The following is a 23434-nucleotide window of genomic DNA, read 5'->3' as shown; positions in this document are numbered from 1 at the left end:
TCCCAAGAGGAGCGAGCAAGCCAGGTGGAAGCCATATCGCCTTTTCTGACCCGGCCTCAGAAGTCACACAGAATCACTTCCATTGTAGCCATTACAAAGTCCCTCCCAAATTCAAAAGGAAGGCAGACGGACTCCAGAACCTGGGCAGTGGCCAGATTCTGGAATAGGATAGGGGACGGGAAATATTGTCGTGACCATTTTTGGAAAATACTACCTGCCACCCTGGGGGATTTAACCCAGTCTAGCCAGGGATGAGGAAGACTTCCCGGAGGAGGTGACACTCCAGCTGAGTTCTAACAGGTGTGTGGGCATTCGCCATGAAAGTCAGAAGGAACAGCTGTGTAAGGGCCCCTCGATGGGAAGGAACGTGGTGCACTTGAACTTAGAAAGAGAGAGACAGAGACACCGGTGTTGTGGGAGTGCAGAGGAGTCAGGGGGTGGCAGTGGGGGCAGGGAGGGGCAGGATAAGCAGGGCAAGGCCAGCAGAGGCAGAGCACTCGTCCTCATGGGATGAGTTACAAATTCTGGTCTTGGCATCTAGCGCCGGTATAAATCGCGCATGGGTTTTATGCAAGCTGCTGCTTGAACAGCTTTGAATTTGGAAGCGAGTGCCCGGGGCCGCTCTGCAGGGAAGTGATGGGAGGGAAGCCAGGCAGGGTGCAGGGAGGCTGTTTCATCATTTAGGCAAAGGAGGTTGGTGGCTTAGACCAGGGAGGGGAGCTGTGGAGGTGGAGCGGAGGGGGTGGAAGGAAGCAATATTCAGAAGGTGAGGCAGAGAGACTGTGTGTGGTGCCTGGTAGATGTCGGGGGAAGGGGAGGAGGAGGAAGCGAGCCTCCAGGATTCGTGGCTCCCAGCCCAGAAAGGGAGTCAGCTCAGTTTCAGCGCATTCCTGCATGAACATCGGCTAAGAGGGCCTGAACCCTTTGAGGCCGCCAGATGTCTGGACAGTCATTTTCACACCAACGCCTCCTGGCAACCTATTAGTCACTGTCCTAGAGTACCAACTGCACGTGTGGGCTTTTGACACCCCACGGGGTCCTCACTCTATGCCTCCTCGCCTCCGAGGAGGGTGGGTCTGTTCACATTTCAAGGATCACTTTTAGTTTTCCATTCTTTTTACAGATCTCCCTGAGGAAGCCCTCACTCATTTGGAGAACAGGAGATGGCAAGCCAGTTTTCACCTCGGGTGTTTGTGCGGGCCTGCGCGTTTGTACGCATACAGCCAGCTGACGTCTTTCATCCACAGACATCTTTCGTTCTTATTTTTATAAAGCGTAAAAAATGCTAAGTTCTGGGGTGCCTGAGTGGCAGTCTGTTAAGCCTCCAACTTCGGCTCAGGTCATGATCTCACAGTCCGTGGGTTCAAGCCCGGCATCGGGCTTTACGCTGACAAGTTCAGACCCTGGAGCCTGCTTCCGATTCTGTGTCTCCCTCTCTCTCTGCTCCTCCCCCACTCTGTCTCTCTCTCTCTCAAAAGAAATAAACGTTAAAAAAAAAAAAATGCTAACTTCTTTTCTTTGTTGTTTTCATCTGCACAGATTGAATGAAGGCTCTTAACGTTGACAATTGCACTAGACCAACACTAATTTCCTTACCATTTCACAAACTTAATAGCATTATGGTAAGATTCATAGGTAGGTCTTTCTTTGGACAGTCTTTTGGCGAGGTTAAAAAGACATGATCAAAAGGTAACTATTTTGAACTAATCGAAGCCTTTCCAGATGGCAAACTTCACGACCAAAATCTCTAAAGTCCAGAATCACACGTTGTGGCAGAATTCTGAAACGGGCCTGGAGGGTCTCACCTCTGGTATGTGTACCCCCTCGGATCCCCCATCCTGGAGTGTGGGCAGGACCTGTGAGTATGACGGATGTCACTTCTGCAAGTAGGTCACGCCACATGGCAAAGGTGAAGGGATTTTGCAGGGGTGTTTAAGGTCCCCTTGAGTTGATTTTGAGTTCATCAGAAGGGAGAAGATTCTGGGTGGGCCTGCCCTAATCAGGGGCAACCTTTAAAGGACAATCTGGAGGTCAGCGCCTTGAGACAGTGGAAAGATGCTATCCTGCCAGCCTTGAAAGAGGAACCGGGTATGTCGTGAATGCCTATGGACAGAGGCAGCCTCTAGGAGCTGAGGTCCACAGTCCTACAGCGAGGAGCTTAATTCTGCCAACACCCTGAGAGCTGTGAGCCGCTCCATGAGATACCAGCCTGGCTAACACTCGTGAGTGAACAAAGAAAGAACCCAACCACAATGAGCCTGGCCTCATAACCCACAGAAACGATGAGGTCATACGTGGCTGTTATTCGCAGCTGCTGTTTGTGGTACTTTGTTAGGCAGCCACATATAACTTTTACAACGTGGTCTTGCCAAAAATGCTTACCTTGTGATTCCGATGTGTTACGAAAACAAAATTCAGCTGATTAAACTTAAAGATCAAATTGACTTTATTCAACAATTTAAGAATTGGGCGGTATCCTGTCTAGCAAACAGAAAGGAGCTCCAAGGAGCTGTAAAAAAATGGAAGGATTTTATAGACAGAAGGGGGCAAAAAAAAAAAAAAAAAAAAAAACAACAACCAGATAATCTTATCTTTCTTTGGGGGATGGAGGGAGTCTATCAAGTGGATTACCTCACTAGTGCTGACCAGGAAATTCCAGACCTACTGGTTAAGATTACAGCCCTGGGAGGGGCTTACAGTGCTATTAAATTAGGTATTAAGTCTTGGTTTGCTGATGTGAGGTTTAGCACAAGTGACTCTATTATAGGTCTCTTGTTTATTTTTTATTTTTTTAAGTTTATTTTTTAATTTATTTTTTATTTTTACTTTTTTACATTTATTTATTTTTGAGAGACAGAGAGAGAGAGAGAGAGAGAGACAGAGCACAGTGAGGGAGGGGCAGAGACAGAAGGAGACAGAGAATCAGAAGCAGGCTCCAGGCTCTGAGCTGTTGGCACAGAGCCCATGGCGGGGCTCGAATTCACAAACCGCTAGACCATGACCTGAGCCGAAGTCAGACGCTTAACTGACTGAGCCACCCAGGCGCCCAACTATTTATTTATTTTGAGAGAGAGAGTGCAGGGGAGGGGCAGAGAGAGAATCCTAATTAGGGTCTTCACTGTCAGCATGGAGCCCGATGTGGGGCTTGAACCCACGAACCATGAGATCATGACCTGAGCTGAAATCAAGAGTCAGATGATGGGGGCACCTGGACGGCTCAGTCCGCTAAGCACCTGACTCCAGCTCAGGTCACGATCTCGCATTCTGTGGGTTCGAGCCCCGCATCGGGCTCTGTGCTCACAGCTCAGAGTCTGGAGCCTGCTTCGGATTCTGTGTCTCCCTCTCTCTCTGCTCCTCTCCCACTCATGCTCTGTCTCTGTCTCTGTCTCTCTCAAAAATAAACAAACATTAAAAAAAAAAAAAAGAGAGTCAGACACTTAATCAACTGAGCCACCCAGGCACCCTTGTTTCTCATTATCATGTATGTCAACGTAGGTTTATCAAGTGTAACTAAGTTACTTAATAGTAGGGGAGGCTGTGCATGTGTTGGGGCAGGGGGTTCATGGGAAATCTCTGTACCTTCCACTCAATTTTCCTGTGAACCTAAAACTGCTTTTTTTTTTTTTTTAAACTTTTTAAAATTTAAGTAGGGGCACGTAGGTGGCTCAGTCGGTTGAGTGTACGACCCTTGATTTCAGCTCAGGTCATGATCTCATAGTTCATAGGATCAAGCCCTGTGTTTGATTCTGTGCTTACAGTGTGGAGCCTGCTTGGAATTCTCTCTCTCCCTGTCTCTCTGCTCCTCCCCTACTGGCATGCATATGCACACACGCTCTCTCTCAAAAATAAATAAAAATGAAAAAGAAGTAAAAAAAAATTATGTAATCTCTATACCTGACATGGGGCTTGAACTCACAACCCTGAGATCGAGAGTTGCTTCTTCTTCCGACTGAGCCAGCCAGGTGCCCCCTAAAACTGCTTTAAAAAGTCTGTTTTTAAAAAAAAAAAAGGTTACCCTGAATCGAATCAAGCCCTTAAGACCAGGATCAGCAGCACACTTCTGTAAAGGGCCAGATGGCAAACATTTTTGGCTTTTGGAACCATACATTCTGCGTCACTAATGAAAGCTGCCGCTGGCGATATGTAAATGAACGGGTATGGCCATGTTCCAATAAAACTTTATTTACAAAAATACATGGCAGGCCTGCAGGCTGATTTACTGACTCCTGCTCTAGAATGTAAGATATCGGAGAGACAAAGCAACCACATGCAACACGTGAACAAATCTTGATTGGGTCCTAGTTTGAAAGAAACTGCCATATAAGATGTTTTAAGGTTAATTAGGAAAATTAGGATGCCTACGGAAAGATATTTAAGTAACAATTTTTGGGGCACCTGGGTGGCTCATTGGGTTAAGCATCTGACTCTTGCTTTCGGCTCAGGTCATAATCTCACAGTTTTGTGAGTTTGAGCCCTGCATTGGGCTCTGCTTGGGATTCTCTCTGTCTCTGTCTCTCTCTCTCTCTCTACCCCTGCCCCTAATCTGCTTGCGCTGTCTCTGTCTCTCTCAAAAAAAAAAAAAAAAAAAAAAAAAGCAAACAAAACACAATTGTCAGTTTTCATAAGTGTGTGTTTATGTACAAGAATGACTTTATTCCTGAAAGATGTCTCCTGATGTATTTAGAGGGTGAGGTATCTTGACATCACCAGAGCCGACATGAGGGTGAGACAAGTTCACTCAAGTGCAGGGTCAGATCCCATCTTTTTTTTTTTTTTTTTTTAAAGATTAAAAAAAAAATTTTTTAAGTAATCTCTACACCCAATGTGAGGCTCGAACCCACAACCCCAAGATCAAGAGTCCCATGCTCCACCAACTGAGCCAGCCAGGTGCCCCAATCCCATCTTTAATTTAAAATGTTGATATTTTGTTCATCATGCATTTTTTATCCATGTTGATTTTAAAAATACAGTAATAAAATATTCTTTTTATGGCTGAGTTTTTTGGTGCGCCCTGAAACCTTGTGCCTCACTGTCCTCACCCCATTCCTGGCCCTTGCTTTGAAGTGGTTTAGCGGAAGACTGGCAGCGCTAGGAGAGTTGTTCAATCGTGATGGTGAACCAATGTGTGTTCATTGTCCTCGTATTACAACTTGGCTATAGGCTGGAACATTTTCACGCTAAGCGAATGAATAAAAAGTCCGTAGACTTTTAAAATAAAGTCAAAGTTAAAAATGGGGGTGCCTGGTGGCTCTGTCGGTTAAGCGGTTGGCTCTTGGTAGCCGCTCAGGTCACGTTCTTGTGGTTGTGAGATTGAGCCCTGGGTCAGGCTCCACATGTGGAGCCTGCTTGGGATTCTCTCTCCCCAACCCCCACTCTGTCCCTACCCAGCTCATGCTCTCTCTCTGTCTCAAAAATAAATTTTAAAAGACCCTGAACGTATAGATACAGAAAACAGATTTGTGGTTACCAGAGGCAGGGGATAGGGATGGTGGGGAAAATGGGCAAAGGTGGTCAAAGCTTATAAACTTCCAGGTGTAAGATAAATAAGTTCTGGAGATGTAATGTCCAGCGTGGTGACTATAATTAATATTGTACGGTATGTTTGAAAGTTGCTAAGAGAATAGATCTCAAAAGTCCTCAGCACATGGGGCACCTGGCTGGCTCAGTTGGTAGACATTGCGACTCTTGATATCAGGGTTGTGAGTTCGAGTCCTACGTTGGGTATAGAGAGAACTTAAATAAATACATCTTTAAAAAATTTTTTTAATGTTTATTTATTTTTGAAAAAGAGAGACAGAACGTGAGTGGGGGAGGGGCAGAGAGCGAGGGAGACAGAATCTGAAGCAGGCACCAGGCTCTGAGCTGTTAGCACAGAGCTCGACATGGGGCTCAAACTCATGAACCATGAGATCCTGACCTGAGCCAAAGTCGGACGCTCAACCAACTGAGCCACCCAGGCACCCCTAAATCTTTTAAAAATAATAAAATAAAATCTTTTTAAAAAGGTTCTCATCACAAGATAAAAAAGTGTCACTATGTGTAGGGCTGGATGTTAACTAAATTTATTTTGCAACATGCAAATATTGAATCATTATGTCATACACCGGAAACTGATAGAGCATTATGTTAATTACATCTCAATTTAAAAATTTTTTTTAACGTTTATTTATTTTTGAGACAGAGAGAGACAGAGCATGAACGGGGGAGGGGCAGAGAGAGAGGGAGACACAGAATCCGAAACAGGCTCCAGGCTCTGAGCTGTCATCACAGAGCCCGACGCGGGGCTCGAACTGACGGACAGTGAGATCGTGACCTGAGCCGAAGTCGGACGCTTAACCGACTGAGCCACCCAGACGTCCCTACATCTCAATTTTAAAAAGTCTTTGGAATTTAATATAAATTAATTCCTGCTGCAAGTACGTTCCAATCATCTTGGGACAGTCCAATTTTTTTTTTCAACTGTCCGGGAGTAATTGTGTATTAAAAAATATATTTTTAAGTTTATTTATTTATTTTGAGAGAGAGAAAGGCAAGGAGGGGCAGAGAGACAGGGAGAGAGAGAGAGAATCCCAAGCAGGCTCCACACTGTCAGCACAGAGCCTGACTCGGGCTCGAATCCATGAGCCGTGAGATCATGACCTGAGCCGAAACCAAGAGTCAGACGCTTAACCGACTGAGCCACCCAGGCACCTCAAGGGGTAATTGTTCAAGGCGCGACCCTTCTCTCTCAAAAGTATCCCAGTTTGATGCAATGTTACATGTTACTGCTTAGCGTAAGACAGCAAAGTGGGGCTTTCAACCTGGCTCCGCCCTGGCGGGGGCATCTCTCACAAATCACACCTCCTTAAAGCACAGGGCTTGCCAAACATTCATAGCAACCAGACCTTTTCAAATGAAAGTTCACTGCAAAAACTCCCAATAGTACAACGATTCAGAGTAGCATTTTATTGGTAAAATTTCTCTTCTATGTGCAAATTAGTATTTACGTAAAAACAATGGATTCTCACTGAGGCCGTCGAGATGGGAGCACGCATTTAAAACCGTACGTTGTAGCTGAAATCTTCACTCTGTCACGACATCCACTTTATTTCTGATTTGGGTAAAACCCCTGATCCACAGAGTAGTGGCAACGAGTCGCTGTCTTTTCAAGGCCTCCCCTCAAAATCTTAGTTAAAGGAAGACGGCAGGAGAATCCTACGTTAGTTATCTCCGCTACCTTAAAAGCTGCTTCCTAACCCAGCTGAACAGGCATCTTTAAATTACGGTTTAAAATATGTTTTAAAAATGGGATTTGATACTCGTATCTGCGCAAATGCCAAAGCCCTTTTGGGAACCCTAGTTTGGGAAACTACTCAATAAGACAGTCAGTAGGGTCACATCTAGCTTAAAAGCCTCTGTTTCTAAGGTTGCTTGTTCTGAAACTGTCTGGAATCCGACAGAGGGGAGAGGCTATGACAGGTTTGTTATTTTCATGCCGGCTTGACTCACGAAGCCGGCTCCTGAACTAGAGACACACGGGCTAAATGTGCCTGTAGCTGCAAATTTGAGCCAATCGTTACCTTTTTTTTTTTTTTCCTTCTAATTTACATCCAAATTAGTTAGCGTATGGTGCAACAATGATTTCAGGAGTAGATTCCTTAGTGCCCCTTACCCATTTAGCTCATCCCCCCCCAACCCCTCCAGTAACCTTCAGTTTGTTCTCCATATTTACGAGTCTCTTATGCTTTGTCCCCCTCCCTGTTTTTATATATTTTTGCTTCCCTAATGTTCATCTGTTTTATATCTCAAAGTCCTCATATGAGTGAAGTCATATGATTTTTGTCTTTCTCTGACTGACTAATTTCACTTAGCATAATACCCTCCAGTTCCAACCATGTAGTTGCAAATGGCAAGATTTCATTCTTTTTGATTGCCGAGTAATACTCCATTGTATGTATATACCACATCTTCTTTATCCATTCATCCATCGATGGACATTTGGGCGTTTTCCATACTTTGGCTATTGTTGATAGTGCTGCTATAAACATGGGGGTGCATGTGTCCCTTGAAACAGCACACCTGCATCCCGTGGATAAATGCCTAGTAGTGCAATTGCTGGGTCGTAGGGTAGTTCTATTTTTAGTTTTTTGAGGAACCTCCATACTGTTTTCCAGAGTGGCTGCACCAGCTTGCATTCCCATCAGTCGCTAACTTTTAAGAATGGGGAAAATGTGACATGAAAGTCTGGGTTTCTGGCTTTGTTTACAACAACAGGAAGCTGGCACCAATGAGCGGCTTTCCCCACGGCCATTCTGGGGTAGAGTCAGGGTGCCCAAGCCCGCCCCAGGCAGAGCACATGTCCTCCACACGTCCCCACGGTCTCCATCACTCTCTGCTGCTCACCCGGGTGCCTAGCCATCATCTAGATTATCCACTGGCCCCCGTGGGCATTTGAGTGTGTCCCCTGTGGTACAGATGGTCACGCTTCTGAGACTAAAATTGGAGCGAGGTGGCTCAACAGGGCTGGGACGGGAAAGCTCCTGGCTCTCTTCTCTCAGAGCCCCTGCACCCCAGGCTTGAGAGTTTGAGCAAATCACAGCTACCTGCCAAGGCTCGGTTTCCTTGTCTGTGAAATGGATGCAGAAACTCCTACCCTCCCTGAAGTGTGGGCTGTGATAAGGATCAGACGATAGCACCCGATGCTTTGTAAATTAACGATAAAGCTCTGTGGTCCACCTCTGTGGTTTGGTGAATCTTACATCCAGCCATCCTCCCTTTGCCCTGTACCACCCCCCAGTTTCCCTCCCGGGCACAGTCCCTCCCGTTCTCAGGCAACATGCTTGGGCCGTATTGACTCCATCCCCAGCCCCGGTGGACACTGGGTCAGGCTGGCCAATCACAGCACTGCATTCACCCAGAGACAGGTGCATGAGCCCACTGGGGCCAATCGAATCGGGGTCAGCACTTCGGTTCAGACTGCTGGCAAAGGGAAGGTCTCTTTTCTACTGAACTTGGCCGTCATGTTGCTAACCTGGGGGTGGCGGGTTCCTGGGGGAACCCAGCCAACAAGCAGGAGAGCAGAGTGGAAAGATGGTGAGAAACAGGGTCTGAGTCATATAATCTGGGGCTTTGGGTCCGGATAGACATCAACACGTACATTCTCTTTGCTTCAACCGGACTGAAGGGGGGCTAAGTCACTGGCGTCTCATGCCCCCATGGGGGAGGGGGTTCTACACGAGCAGGCAGACTTGTGAGCGTTTGTTCGATTTGCATGCATTTCCCTGGGCACTTGGTGATCTCGAGTCCTGGGGGACTCCTGCGACAGCCGCTGCTTCGTCTCTCTGCCTGGATTTGACCTTCCACACTGCCTTCTTGAAGTTCTTGAGAGGGTCCTGCTGCGAGGCTCTTGACGAAGGGTCCTGGAAACGCTCCCGGATGAGATAGCCGTGTCTCGTGGGGGCGATGAAGCCATTGGAAGTTGGGATGATTCTGTTCACCACAGCGTGGACAAACTGGACAGCCAGCAGGGTGCCTTTTCGGGTGGGGGTGGGGGGGACAGCAGGGCACACATGAGACCATGGGGGCCACAGAGATCCAATCTCACACATGTGAGAGTTGGCTGCGCGGGTCACATCCTTGCTATGCCTCTTACTAGCTTAGGCATGACGACGTCTAAACTCTCGGGAGTCCCCCCTGCCTCATGGGCGATGTGGGAATGAGAGCCGAACCTGCCTGCTGAGGAGAATTCTAAGGTTCCAAGATGTTAAGTGTGTCAGGTGTATCGGTCTCAGCCCAGAGTGAGCTCGGTAAAGGTTATTATTGGAGGAGGAGGAGAAAGAGAGGTTGTGCACCTGCCCGGGCTGGGCTTTGAAGGCCGCAATCCGCAGATCGCAGCGCCCGAGTCATCCGTAACTTTTTTAACTTGCAGATCTTTGCCACAAGCATTAAGCTACGCTACGTCGGATTGCAGTGTATTTGGTTACAATGTATTCCAGTCGACCTGATATCCATTCACCCACCCATGCGCTTTGTGACCTTGGGCAAATCTCTTAACCCCCCTGAACTTCAGCTTCATCACTTGTTACGTGGGGGGGGAGCTAACGGCACGGATGCCCTGCCCAGGGTCAGAAGGGTTCCTTTCTCTATAGGAGATCACGTAGGAGGGCGACAAAGGCAGACAAGCGTCACTGTGTGACCTTGGGCAGTCACCTCACCTCTCAGAGCCTCAATTTTTGCTCTGTAGAATGAGGTGGCTGCCAAGGGAATTCAATGGCCCGGGAACAGGACCCCGTACACAAGAAGCGTTAACGCTCATTAATATGCCTTTAGGGTAATACTGACCAGACCGAGAGCTGGGAGGTTTGCAAAGTGGCTGGTCTTAAGCAAGCTGGCCCCTATCGTTTAGGGGGCCTGGGGCAAGAGAATGAATCAGGGCCCACATCCTATAAGGTCCAATGCGTAAATGTTGGAAATCTAGACAATAAACTATTCAGTGAACTATGCTCTGTCCTCCTACATTGATGGACGTGTCTTCGGAACCACCTGGAAGGTCATGTTGTGTTGAGAATTCTCAGGGTCCTCAGTTCCATACTGGAAAGTCATGGTGTGCGAGAGTCTCCCGCTCTTCGTGGCTTGGCCCCTCCTCTTCCCTCACTCAGCTTTATCCTACAGTCCTCGGGGCCTCACACATATGCACGTGAACCGCCTACCCAGCTCATGCACCCAGACTCCAGGCTCATCACCCATGGCCGGCCCCCAAGTCCCGGGGTGCTCATACTAGGGGCACAGTCCACCCTCAGAAGGATGGACCCGGAGAAGAGGGCTGCCCAGGCCCTAAAGAGGGCACCTCCCAGGTGGGGAGAATGTTCCAGGTATCCAGAGCACGGGTCTAAAAAGAGGAGGTGTAGCTCTGGGGGGGGGCCTGTCCCCGTGACCCACAGACACCTCTGTAAGCAGAGGGACCCAGCTAGGGGAGACCAGAGCAGAGCCCTGTAGTGTCCAGAGCCCAGAACAAGGCATTCCTCGCCAGATCTGAGCTCGGTCTTGCCCTCAAAGCAAAATGACTCACCATCCAGCACACTCCAGACGATTATGGAGCGATCCTTCAAGCCCGCGTACACGTACTTGTCATCCTTGGAGAAGCAGACACACTGGACTCCTCTACAATAAGAATTCTGTTGAAAAAGACAAGGTGATCTTGGAGCGCCTGGGTGGCTCAGTTAGTCAAGCATCTGACTTCAGCTCAGGTCACGATCACAGTTTGTGAGTTCAAGCCCCGCATTGGGCTCTATGCTGAGAGCCTAGACCTTGCCTCAGATTCTGTGTCTCCCTCTGTCTCTGTCCCTCCCCGGCTCATGCTCTGTCTCTGTCAAAAATAAAGCATTTAAAAAAAAAAAAAAAAAGAAAAGACAAGGTGATCTGGATTTCAAACTGAGAGTCACCTAGGAGACCTACCCCAAGGCATCTGTGTAGGAAGCCAGGCTTGTAAGCCCCTCATGTGGGACGGATCCAATGAAACCCTGGAGAGATTGTAGGACCGATATTCCCAGGACCAAAACACATCTTCATAGGGACGGGATTGAGAGCTTTACAGGCATTTTGCATTGGAGAGCAGGAATTATCCGTTTTAATTTCTTTTTTTTTTAATGTTTTATTTATTTTTGAGACAGAGAGAGAGACAGACAGAATACGAGTGGGGAAGGGGCAGAGAGAGAGGAGACGGAATCCATGAAGCAGGCTCCAGGTTCTGAGCTGCCAGCATAGAGCTCGACATGGGACTCGAACCTGTGAACCATGAGATGATGACCTGAGCCTAAGTCAGACACTTAACCGACTGAGCCACCCAGGCGTCCCTATCAGTTTTAACTTAAGTGACCCCGAGTATACAAACATTAACTATAGTGGTATTTTTTTTATGTGTATTTATTTTTGAAAGACAGGGGCGCCTGGGTGGCGCAGTCGGTTAAGCGTCCGACTTCAGCCAGGTCACGATCTCGCGGTCCGTGAGTTCGAGCCCCGCGTCGGGCTCTGGGCTGATGGCTCGGAGCCTGGAGCCTGTTTCCGATTCTGTGTCTCCCTCTCTCTCTCTGCCCCTCCCCCGTTCATGCTCTGTCTCTCTCTGTCCCAAAAATAAATAAAAAAAAAAAAAAAAAAGAAAGAAAGAGAGAGAGAGAGCGCACGCAAGTGGGGGAGGGGCAGAGAGAGATGGGGACAGAGGATATGAAGCAGGCTCCGTGCTGATAGCAGAGAGACTGATGCGGGGCTTGAACCCATGATCCATGAGATCATGACCTGAGCTGGAGTTGGATGCTCAGCTGACTGAGCCACCCAGGCGCCCCAGCTACAATGGTCTTTAATTAAATGCTAGATGCTAAATGCAGCATGGCATCCTAGAGCCTAGAACGGAAAAGGGAAATCCGTTGAAAAATGTGTGATCCCAGTCAAGTTGGAAGCTTAGTTAACAGTACTGTCCCCATGGTAACTCATTCATTGTGACTAACGTACTCTAGTCACATAAGAGGTCGACATCGGGGAAGCTGGGTAAGGAGTGCGTACAGGAGGACCTAAAACCATTCCAAGATGAAGTTTATTTACAAACAAAAACAGGGAATAAATAAATGAATGAATAAATAAATAAATAAATAAATAAATAAATAAACAAATAAATAAATACATGACAGGGTGCGTGGGTGGGCTCAGTCAGTTGAGTGTCTGACTCTTGATTTGGGCTCAGGTCACAATCCCAGGGTCGTGGGACTGAGCCCTGTGATGGCTCCACGTGGAGCCTGCTTAACAGTCTCTGTCTCTGCCTCTCTCTCTAAAATTAAAAAAAAAAAAAATTAGAAAAAGGAAAAAAGAAAGAGCTAGGTGTATTTAACTGCTGGGGTGATATTTTCCACTCAACAAGATGAAAGATTACTTACAGCCCAGCCTTATAGTGGCTTCCTAAAAATAAATGTCAGATGGGATGGGAGCTTTTTTTTTTTTTTTAATGTTTATTTATTTTTTTGAGAAAGAGACAAAGTGCATGGAGGGGAGGGTCAGAGAGAGAGGGACAGAATCTGAAGCAGGCTGCAGGCTCTGAGCTGTCAGCACAGAACCCAAAGCAGGGCTCAAACCCACGAGACATGACCTGAGTTTAACCGAGCCAGGACAAAAGCCTTTTAAGATGAAACTGCACGTACTGTCTCTCTTAGTTACAAGATCATCTTCCTATGTTTATGAATAATTTTTATATCTTACAACCAAAGGTCTGGCCTTCATTCCCCATTTGAAAGACTGGAATAGTAACACCAACCTTATGAGGTCGTTGTAGGGATTACATTATAGAAGGATATTCTAATATGCATTTTCATATAGTATATAATATGAATATATGAATATATTTATGGCAGCTCTTAATTCTATTGATACAAAAAACTAGAATAGCTCCTTACGAGGTGGGCAGTATGGACTCTAAGACACTTCATACGTTAGGGAGTCAGTTGCCAGTTTCCCCGCTTCAGACCTTCACAGCTGCTGTTCCTTCTGCCAAGAATGCTGTTCCGCCAGGCTCATTTGACTTTCTTAAATAGCAGCCTCTACCCCCTTTACCTTGTCCTATTTTTCCTCAAAGCTCTTCTTACACACCAGCCCTTTCCCACAAACATTTGTCGAGCCTTGAGGACATGTCAGGAGCTCTCCTAGGGATGGGGGCCACCTCCATAAGCAAAACACAAAAGCCCTCACCTCTGTGAGCCCTCACAGAACTCACAGTGTCTCCCCTCTTGAGAACGTGGCTCCAAGAGGCGGGACGGTGTGGCCTCTGGCCACACCTAGCAATCAAAACTCTTGGGCACAAGAATGGCTATCAGGATTAGGGTAATCTGATCTTTATTTAAAACGATATCTTGGGGCATCTGGGTGGCTCAGTCGGTTGAGCGTCCGACTTCGGCTCAGGTCATGATCTTGCAGTTTGCGAGTTCAAGCCCTGCATTGGGCTCTCTGCTGTCAGCGCAGAGCCCGCTTCGGATCCTCTGTCTACCTCTCTCTCTGCCCCTCCCCTATTCACGCTCTGCCTCTCTCTCCCTCGAAAATAAAAAAAAAATGTTTTAAAAGATTTCGTTCTCTTGCTATCTTTTGCATTTGTCTCGATTTTTGTAAATACTGCCTTAAAATAGCGTCTCTCTTGATTGCCGAGTTTCGGGGCAGCCCCTTAAGCTCTGCTCCCGAGGTGAGTGTCCCTCACGGGCCCCACCCTGCTCCCGACCCTGGGTGATGGCGCACGGTATGCACTTAATACAGGACACCTGTCATCAGCTTTCTAACGCCGGGAGCTAGCCTGCACGCGGTGTGTGGGCCACGCACCGTGTAGCTCGTCTCGAATCTCCACTTGCAGGCCTGCAGGTCCCAGAGGCACAGCAGGGCTTCCTCGGATCCGCTGACCGCCAGCTGCTCCTTGTGGCTGACCTGCACACAGGTGACCCGGCTCCCGTGGGCCTCCAGAGGGAACACTTTGGAATTCGCACACTCGTAAAGGAAGAGGTCACCGTCGGTCATGCCGTACATCACACGGCAGTCAGCCAGGACGGCCACGCTGGAGATGGTCTCGGGGAGCTGGGTGTAGAAGGTGTATGTTGGCCCATCGACAACCGGACAGGGATCCCCGGGGCTGATGTCCAGCACCAGGATGATGCTGTCATAGGCGATGGCCAGGCGCTCCTCTCCTTGACTAAGGGCCATGCAGTTGATGGCTTTCCGGGCCTCGGGAGGGGGGATGCACATCACGTCCTGTCTGGAATTCAGGGGGAACACCAGGACGACCCCCGAAACGAGGCCAGTGAAAAGGAGATTGGCCCGCTGGGCCACCTCCAGACATCTGACCTCACTGGAGGCATCCAGGACGTCCTGCTCCTCACCTGCCACGGAGAGAAGGTCGCATCAGGAACAGCTCAGAGGAACGGGCTCGCTCCGCAAATTGTTAAGGATTTTGAAAACCGCTCTCATTATCTGTATTCCCCCCCACCCTGGTTAACACTTTCTGATGACTCCCTGCTCCCCATCGGGACAAACGGACACGCTGACACACATGAGCTCTCATCCCAGATGTTTCCTTTACAAACGTCTGTAAAGGGCTGGAGAGTGAATTTTTTTTGCCTTGCAGGCTGTATGCTCCTAACCCTTAACCTCTTAACCCTGAGGTTGAAGCCCCCCAACATGCCGCACGCAGGCAGTGTGTGTCCGATCTGGCCCGCGGGCCCCAGTTTGCGGGCTTGTATCTCATTTCCCACCGTGCCCCCTAGCTTCGCGTCGGGCTCCGCCCCTCAACTAGTGAGCAAGGGCCTCAAGCACGGTCACCTCGTCTGTCCTGCTCACTGCCAACCGCAGAGCCCGGCCCTGCGGCCAGCACTAACCAAACATCTGCCAAATCCATGAATGCAGGAGGCTGAGAGTGAATCTCTTTTCTCATATTATCGTTAAAGAGGGATTTCTGTACCTCCATCCGCCCCCATGGAGATCACAGCAGACACAGTTGGTGATGTGTCCAGACTCCCTTTACGGGCCAGGGCACCCAGACCCTAGGCTGCTCACTGCCCTCAGGTGAAGGGAGCCCCTCATCTCAAAATGCTTAGGGGGTTCCCCCACCACCCAGAACGGCCTGTAGCCAGTGACTGCCTGATGTGGGGATATAAAAGACTAGCCCTTGGGGCGCCTAGGTGGCTCAGTCGGTTAAGCTACCGACTTCGGCTCAGGTCACGATCTCGCGGTTCGTGGGTTCGAGCCCTGCATCGGGCTCTGTGCTGACAGCTTGGAGCCTGGAGCCTGCTTCGGATTCTGAGTCTCTCTCTCTGCCCCGCCCCCACTTGTGCTCTGTTTCTCAAAAAGAAATAAACATTAAAAAAAAAAAAAAAAACACGACTAGGGGCGCCTGTGTGGCTCAGTCAGTTGAGCGGCTGACATTGGCTCAGGTCATGATCTCAAGGTTTGTGAGTTTGAGCCCCGCGTCGGGCTCTGTGCTGACAGCTCGGAGCCTGGAGCCTGCTTTGGATTCTGTGTCTCCCTCTCTCTGCCCCTCCCCCGCTCGTGCTCTCTCTTTCAAAAATAAACAAACATTTAAAAAAATTAAAAGAAAAAAAGACGAGACCTCTTGCTTTAGGTCCTCCCCCACCTGCTCGTTCAGCCCTCCCCCTGCCCCTGCCTGCTCTGATCACCCCTGCTTAGGTTTCTCCCGGGAGCTCCCCTTAACATACCCCTTGTGCAAACTTCCCCATCACGTGCCCTGCTTCCAGGAAACCCAAACGAAACGAGGGATTGACAACCAGACGGTCAATTACCCACACGCTGGAAATTTATCACATCAAGTCCTGATTTTTATTAGCCACTGTCAACCTGACTGCAGTTATGGGGGTGCTATGGACTGAATGTGTCCCTTCAAATTTGCGTGTCGAAACCCCAGCCCATGATGTGATGGCGTTGGCCAGGAGGCTTTGTGAGGTGATTTGGCCATGAGGGCAGAGCCCCCACGATGGGATAAGTGCCCTTATACAGGGGACAAGAGGGCTTGCACTCCTGTGAGGACCTAATGCGAACGTGGCCATCTGCAACCAGGAAGCCGGCTGTCACCAGACCCGGATCCGCCAGTGCCTTGGCCTTGGCCTTCCCAGCCTCCAGAACCGTGAGAAGTAAACGTCTGTCGTTTAAAACGCCCAGTCCCTGGTGTAAAGAACCCAAGCAGTCCCGGACAGGAGCTTTGGTTCTTACCCACACAAATGGCCGTGCTTATATCTTACAAACCTTCTGCTAAGTCCCAGATGGTGACTTTGCTCTTGTCCCCAATCTTGGGGAAGTAAACGTAGCTTCCATCGTGTGATACCGCAGTGAGGCCAGTGCGATCCAGAAACGGGGTAGAGGCCCTTGGCTGCCGCACAGACGTGAGATCCCAGACTTTGAAAGACGAGGACTGCTGGGAAGCAGATGCCACCAAGGCCCCACCCCAGACCAACAGGCTCACGGGGGCCCCGACGCCTTCCAGAACATCCAGCAGGGTCCCCTGCTCTGACAGACTCCACACCTGAGGATGGACAGCAGAGGGCCAAAGCTGACTTCTTCCTTACGCTGTCATAGCTAAGAAATATGCATGAACCCATTTGTCCACCTCTGGTGAATTCTCAGGCTGCAGTTCGAGGGCCTTCTCCACCCCCTCAAACCTCCCCACCCTTCACCGAGCCACTACCACAGCAGTTCTCAAAGTGTGGTCCAGGGAACCCCTGGAGGGTACCGCCAGGCATTTTCAGGAGGGCTTGCAAACACAAAACTGTTTTCATCATAATTCAAGATGCCATTTGCCTTTTCTACTCTCTTCCTCTCACAAAGGAGCGGTGGAGTTTTCCAGAAGCTATGGGACATGAGATGTCACACCAGATCAGAGAATGCAGAATCAAGTACGAGAAGCCAACGGTCTCCTATTGAGCCAGACACGAAAGAGATTCGTCAAAATGCGCAACCACGCCACTCTTCTCGTGAGTTTTGTCTGTTTGTTTCAGAAACTACAGGATTTTCGTAAAAGTGTGTTATTCCATTGACATGTAATGTTCGTGAATCAACAGAGAAGTATTTTTGGATGTCCTCGCTGCTAATTTTTAATATGGTAATTACCATCGGGGACCAAATGCAACACGGGATCCTAGACTGGATCCCAGAATAAAGAAAAAGAGGACATTTGTGGGAAAGCTGGTGAAACTACAGAAGAATTTGCAGATCGGTTAATAACAGTATTCTCCCAATATAAATGTTTCAGTTTTGATAAAGGGCCCGGGGGGACATGAGATGGTAACATCGAGGCAAGCAGGGTGCAGACGAGATAAATATGTATATGTGGGGACTCCCTGTATTTTCTTGGCAACTCTTCTGTACCTCCTAAAACTCCTCCCCAAATAAATTATTTGTTAAGAATATGTAAATCCAATATATAAATCTATAAATCAAACTGATATAACCCACTTATTGAGAATCTTTGGGATCCTTGATAACCTTTAGGAATGTAAGGAGGTCCTAAGGCCAGAACGTTGGAGAACTGCTACTTTAGTATGTGCTTTTCCCACCAGAGTGAGAACTTTGAGCTCGGTGGGAATTTTCTGCCATTTCCTCCCAACCCTTCTCCACTCTGAAGGCCCAAATCCTCCCCGTTTTTTCAGGTTCCGTGGGAATGCTATCCCCTTCCTGGGTCTCAGGGGATCCCTCCCCCACATCTTCCCAGTGACCTGCTCTGTTTCGCCTGCACTAGTTTACGTGAATCTCTGTATTTCGAAGCCAAAAGACCTCTCAAGAATTATACTTTTCTATTCCAGAGGCGGAGTGAGGATGACCTCTGACCTGAATGAGTGCGTCCCGGGACCCAGTGACAATCAGATTGTTCTCAGGACCAAAACTGGCTGTCTCCACGGTGTCCTCGTGTTCAAGGTCGGTGGCCATGAATCGATGAAACCCCTGTGAGTCTGCCAAGAATATCCGGACGGATCTTCCAAACCCTGAAAGGGCAGGGATGGGATTATCCCTTTCATTCCTGGAGGAGCTTGACAGGAGTTCAGTTTAGTCAACAAAGATTTTTTTTGAGCACCGACTACTTGGCTGTGGAAGCAACACGGTGGTGAACAAGAGAGACATGGCCCGTGCCATCACACAGCCTAGAGTTGTCAGGTGCAGGGGTGGGAGGCGGGGGGTGGGGGCGGCAACTGAAAACAGTGATCAATAACCTTGCAGAAAACAGCAAAGTTATTCATTATCGCAAGACTGAGTTTCCAGAGGGCTGGGACCGCCTGTTGGGGCTGCTCCTGGTATCCCAGAACCCAGCACAAAGCTGGACATAAGGTAGATATGTTTTGAAGACAGAGGGAAGGCAGGGAGGGAGGAAGGGGGTAGGGAGGAGGATAGGAAGGACAGGAAAATAGTTGGAATCTGCGATAAGGGCAATGAAGTCAAGGGGACTGGCTGCCATGAGAAAAAAATGACACAGACACACGTGTGGCAGACAAGGCATGAAGGGGGAGACCAGAGAAATGTGGCCACAAGTCAAAGAATCACAAGGCAGAAACTAGAAGGGGCAAAAAAGGATTCTTCTCTGGAGGCTTTGGAGGGACCATGACCCTGCCCACATTTTTTTTTTTTTTTTGAGTAATCTTTTAAAGTTTATTTACTTGTTTATTTAGAGAGAGAGGGGGAGAGAGACAGAGCATGAGCAGGGGAGGGGTAGAGACAGGGAGAGAGAGAGAATCCCAAGCAGGCTTCCCACTATCAGCACAGAGCCCAATGCGGGACTCGAACCCACGAACCGTGAGATCATGACCTGAGCCGAAACTAAGAGTCAGACGCTTAACCGACTGAGCCAGCCAAGCGCCCCTGGCCACATCTTGATTTTTGGACTTCTGGCCTCTAGAATTGTGAGGAAAGAGATTTCTTTTCTTTTTTTAATGTTTATTTATTTTTGAGACAGAGAGAGACACAGCATGAGCAGGGAAGGGGCAGAGAGAGAGGGAGACACAGAATGTGAAGCAGGCTTCAGGCTCTGAGCTGTCAGCACAGAGCCCGACGCGGGGCTCAAACTCACGAACTGTGAGATTGTGACCTGAGCCGAAGTCGGACGCTTAACCGACTGAGCCACCCAGGCGCCCCGATTTCTATCGTTTTGAGCCACCACATTTATGTGGTAGTTTGTTACAGCAACCCCAGGACCTTTGAGCGGACATCTGAGAAGGTGGCAGGCCCTGGAAGGGTGGGAACAGCCTGGGATGACCAGGAGGTAGGAAAGGCCTGCGTGTGTGTCTCAGGTGCAGCACAGAGGCCAGTGTGGGTGGAGCAGAGTGAAGGAGGGGGAGGGGAGGGAGGGAGAGCCTTGCTAGATTTAAAACAAAACAAAACAAAACACCTAACAGGACAATGCCGTTGAATTAGAATTTCAGATAAACAGTGAAATTGCTATTATTAGCAGAAGTAGATCCCAAATATTACGTGGGGTATATTTATACTGAAAAGTTGACTTGTTGTTTCACTGGGCGTTCTATATTTTACCCGGCACCCCGCCCAAGGGGGATTGCTCACTGTGTTCCAAATATGGGCTGGGTGAAGTGTTTTGTTAAGAGGGCCCCTGGCAGTGCAGGAAAGAGGTCCCCAAGGCCAGATCATGCAGGCCGGGACATGGTGGGGGCAGGGGGGATGGTGTGGGACTCTTGTGCTATGCACCTGGCCTGCACCAGCCCAGTTTAGACTCCTGGAAACCCCTGAGTCAAGTCAGCTGGGGGCTGGCCGTCCATCTGATTGCCTCTCCAGGCCCTCCATGCAATTGTTTTATTGAACTACACTTGAACCTGAGGCTCACACAGAAGGATGTTATGGGAAACGGATCGAGTGCATCAGGATATCTGCTGTCCAAGGATATTTGCATCCCATTCGTGTGCAGGAAAGGGTTAACTCAGCAGGCCTGGGGGGTCCCTGTTCTACACGTGAATGGTTTGGCCCTTGCCAGGCTCCTGAGAGGTGCCCTCTAAGCCCTTAGAATGTCCTCCTTGATAAAAGTGTCCTTGTGGGGCCCCGGGGTGGCTCAGTCAGTTAAGTGTCCAGTTTCGGCTCAGGTCATGATCTCACCGTTTGTGAGTTCGAGCCCCACATAAGGGCTCTCTGCTGTCAGCACGGAGCCCGCTTTGGATCTTCTGTCCCCCTCCGTCTGTGCCCTTCCCCCTCTCTCTCTGCCCTTCCCCTACTCGCACTCTCTCTCCCTATCTCTCAAAAATAAATAAGCATTAAAAAAAAGTATCCTGGTTTTACTTGAGGCCTTGGGCCACACGGGATGGCCAACGCTCACGTGTGTTTGGCAGTGGGAGCTTTGGGACACGCGGTATCAGCTTGACCTCGGGGGGGGGGGGGGTGTTGGGAGACTGAGGTCAGCCGGGCAGGTGATCAGCTGTGTCTCCATAATCAACCCCCGGTAAAAATCCTGGACGCCAAGGCTGGTTGAGCTCCCCCGGTCGGTGCTGTTGTCACACACGGTCACTGACAGAAGTAAGCGCTGTCCACGTGACTCCACAGGGAGGGGACACCTGGAAGCTTGGGCCTGGTGTCTTCTGAACTCAGTCCCACACACCTCTACCCTTTGCTGATCTTAATCCAAGGGACCCCCTGAACCACAATTCCATTTCTGACACTGGAAAGAAATCCGTGCCTGATCTCAGCTAAGTTGGGATTGGGCTACCTCTTCTAGAGCAACAGGTGGGTTCCCGAAACTGTGGATGGGGAAACTGCTCGGGCTTCTCCTCATTGGCCGCTGGAAAGAGCCACACGTGAAACCCACTGTAACAGGTTTCTAGGTCACTGGGGTCTTCAGTGCCCTTGACCTCAGTCCTGATTCTAGTTTGTGCCTGTATCCTTTGTTCGTCTTTCTTCTCACGTGCCTGTTTCCCATGCTGCATTTCGCGCATACTTGTGCCACCTAAAATTCTTTTGGAAACTGGATGGTGGAAGATGTGCAGGAGCCATCGCCACGAGCCACATGTGGCTCTTCACGTGGCTGGTCCAAGTCGAGATGAGCTGTTGGTGTAGAACACGTGCCAGGTTTCATAACCTTCACGCGAGAATTTTGTTATTTATTTTTTTTAGTTTGGTTATTTTTGAGAGAGAGAGAGAGACAGAGCACGAGCGGGGGAGGGGCAGAGAGAGAGGGAGACACAGAATCCGGAGCAGGCTCCAGGCTCCGAGCTGTCAGCACAGAGCCTGGCATGGGGCTCGAACTCACGAACCTGGAGATGGTGACCTGAGCCAAAGTTGGACGCTTAAACGACTGTGAAAAATACCGTTAAGAATTTTTATGTCAATTTCATGTTACATTTTTAGAATGTATTGGGTTAAATAAGATATATTATTCACATGAATGACACCTGTGTCTTTTTGCCTTTTTAAATAGGGTCATGCCAGGGCACCTGGGCGGCTCAGTGGGTTAAGCGTATGACTTCGGCTCAGGTCATGATCTCACGGTTTGTGAGTTCGAGCCCCGCGTCGGGCTCTGTGCTGACGGCTCAGAGCCTGGAGCCTGCTTCGGATTCTGTGTCTCCCTCTCTCTCTGCCCCTCCCATGCTCATGCTCTGTCTCTCTCTGTCTCTCAATAATAAATAAACGTTCACAAAATTTAAATAAGGTCATGAGAACATTCAGTTATAAATGTGGCTCACATTTGTGGCTTGCGTTACTGGACAGCACTGGTCTACAGTTCCTCTGACCCCTTATAAAAATCAGGGCTGATTTTAGGGCAATGAAATTACCCTATCTGAGGTTCTAATGGTGGATATACGCCATTACACATTCGTCCAAATCCATAGAAGGCACAACAGGCAGAATGACCGTAATGTAAACTACAGACTTTGGGTGATGATGATGTGTCAATGCAGGTTCATCGATTGTAGCAAATGCACCCCTCCAGTGGGGGGTGTTGATATTGGAGGAGGCTGCATGAGAGTACGGAGTGGGGGGGATATAGGGGGTCTGTGGGAAATCTCTGTACTTTCTGCTCAACCTGGCTGTGAACCCAAATCCAATCTTTATTTTTTTTTAAGTTCATTTTTTTTTTTTATTTTGAGAAAGAGAAAGAGGGGCAGAGACAGAGAGAGAGAGGGAGAGAGAGAATCGTAAGCAGGCTCCGTGCTGTCAGTGCACAGCCCAATGTGGGGCTAGATCCCATGAACCATGAGATCAAGACCTGAGCCGAAATCAAGAGTTGGATGCTCAACTAACTGAGCTACCCCATGCACCCTATGATCTTTTTTTTTTTTTAATATTTATTTATTTAAGCAATCTCTACATCCAACATGGGGTTTGAACTCACCACCGCTGAGATCAAGAGTCACACACTCCTCCGACTGGGCCAGCCAGGCATCCCCCAAACTGACCTTTAAACAAAATAGTCTTTTTGGGGGCACCTGGGAGGCTCAGTCAGTTGAGCGTATGACTTTGGCTCCGGTCATGATCTCGCAGTTTGTGAGTTTAAGCCCCACATCGCCGCTTCAGATCCCCCGTCCCCCCTCTCTCTGTCCCTCCCCCACTTGAGCCCTCTCGAAAATAAATAACCGTTAAAAGAAAAAGAGAGAAAGAAAAAATAGTCTTTTTTTTTTTTTTCTTTAATCGGGCTGCGGATTGTCTGTTGGTCACCTCCTAGGAAGCCTTCCCTGTTTCAGACAGAAGAAGAAAACTCTATCACCCACTCCCATGACCCCTGATTCTTGTCTGGTTATAGCACCAACCACACTTTTTTGTGGCTACCTTATTGTAGGGGTTGCATTGCCTGGCTCCTCCCTGGGAGCACCCCATCCTCTCATGCAGCACTCCTTAATCCCTGTGACTGGCAGGGATAAGCACCCTCATCTCAAATGAACCAGAAGCACAGACAGGTTAGGTTTACCCCAAACAGGGAAAGCTGCAGCCCGGCGGCCAAAACTGG

The 23434-nt window shown here is 48.9% G+C and overlaps 1 protein-coding gene across 1 annotated transcript in view; it reads right to left on the bottom strand.

Annotated features, from left to right (window-relative positions):
- Positions 1-8129: 8129 nt before the first annotated feature.
- NWD1 (NACHT and WD repeat domain containing 1) overlaps positions 8130-23434 on the bottom strand; it is a 48348-nt gene continuing 33043 nt past the window's right edge. The window contains exons 11-15 of the mRNA XM_042928813.1: positions 18331-18485; positions 16753-17029; positions 14326-14876; positions 11048-11153; positions 8130-9511 (exon numbers count right to left, since the gene is read on the bottom strand). Coding sequence (XP_042784747.1) covers positions 9210-9511; positions 11048-11153; positions 14326-14876; positions 16753-17029; positions 18331-18485 — 1391 coding nt within the window. The 3' untranslated portion in view covers positions 8130-9209. The remainder of the gene's footprint in view (positions 9512-11047; positions 11154-14325; positions 14877-16752; positions 17030-18330; positions 18486-23434) is intronic.

Source organism: Panthera leo, chromosome A2 (assembly GCF_018350215.1).
Source record: "Panthera leo isolate Ple1 chromosome A2, P.leo_Ple1_pat1.1, whole genome shotgun sequence".
Lineage (NCBI taxonomy): Eukaryota > Metazoa > Chordata > Mammalia > Carnivora > Felidae > Panthera > Panthera leo.
The sequence above is the reverse complement of the archived record's forward strand: the minus strand, read 5'-3'. Positions and strand labels throughout refer to the sequence as shown.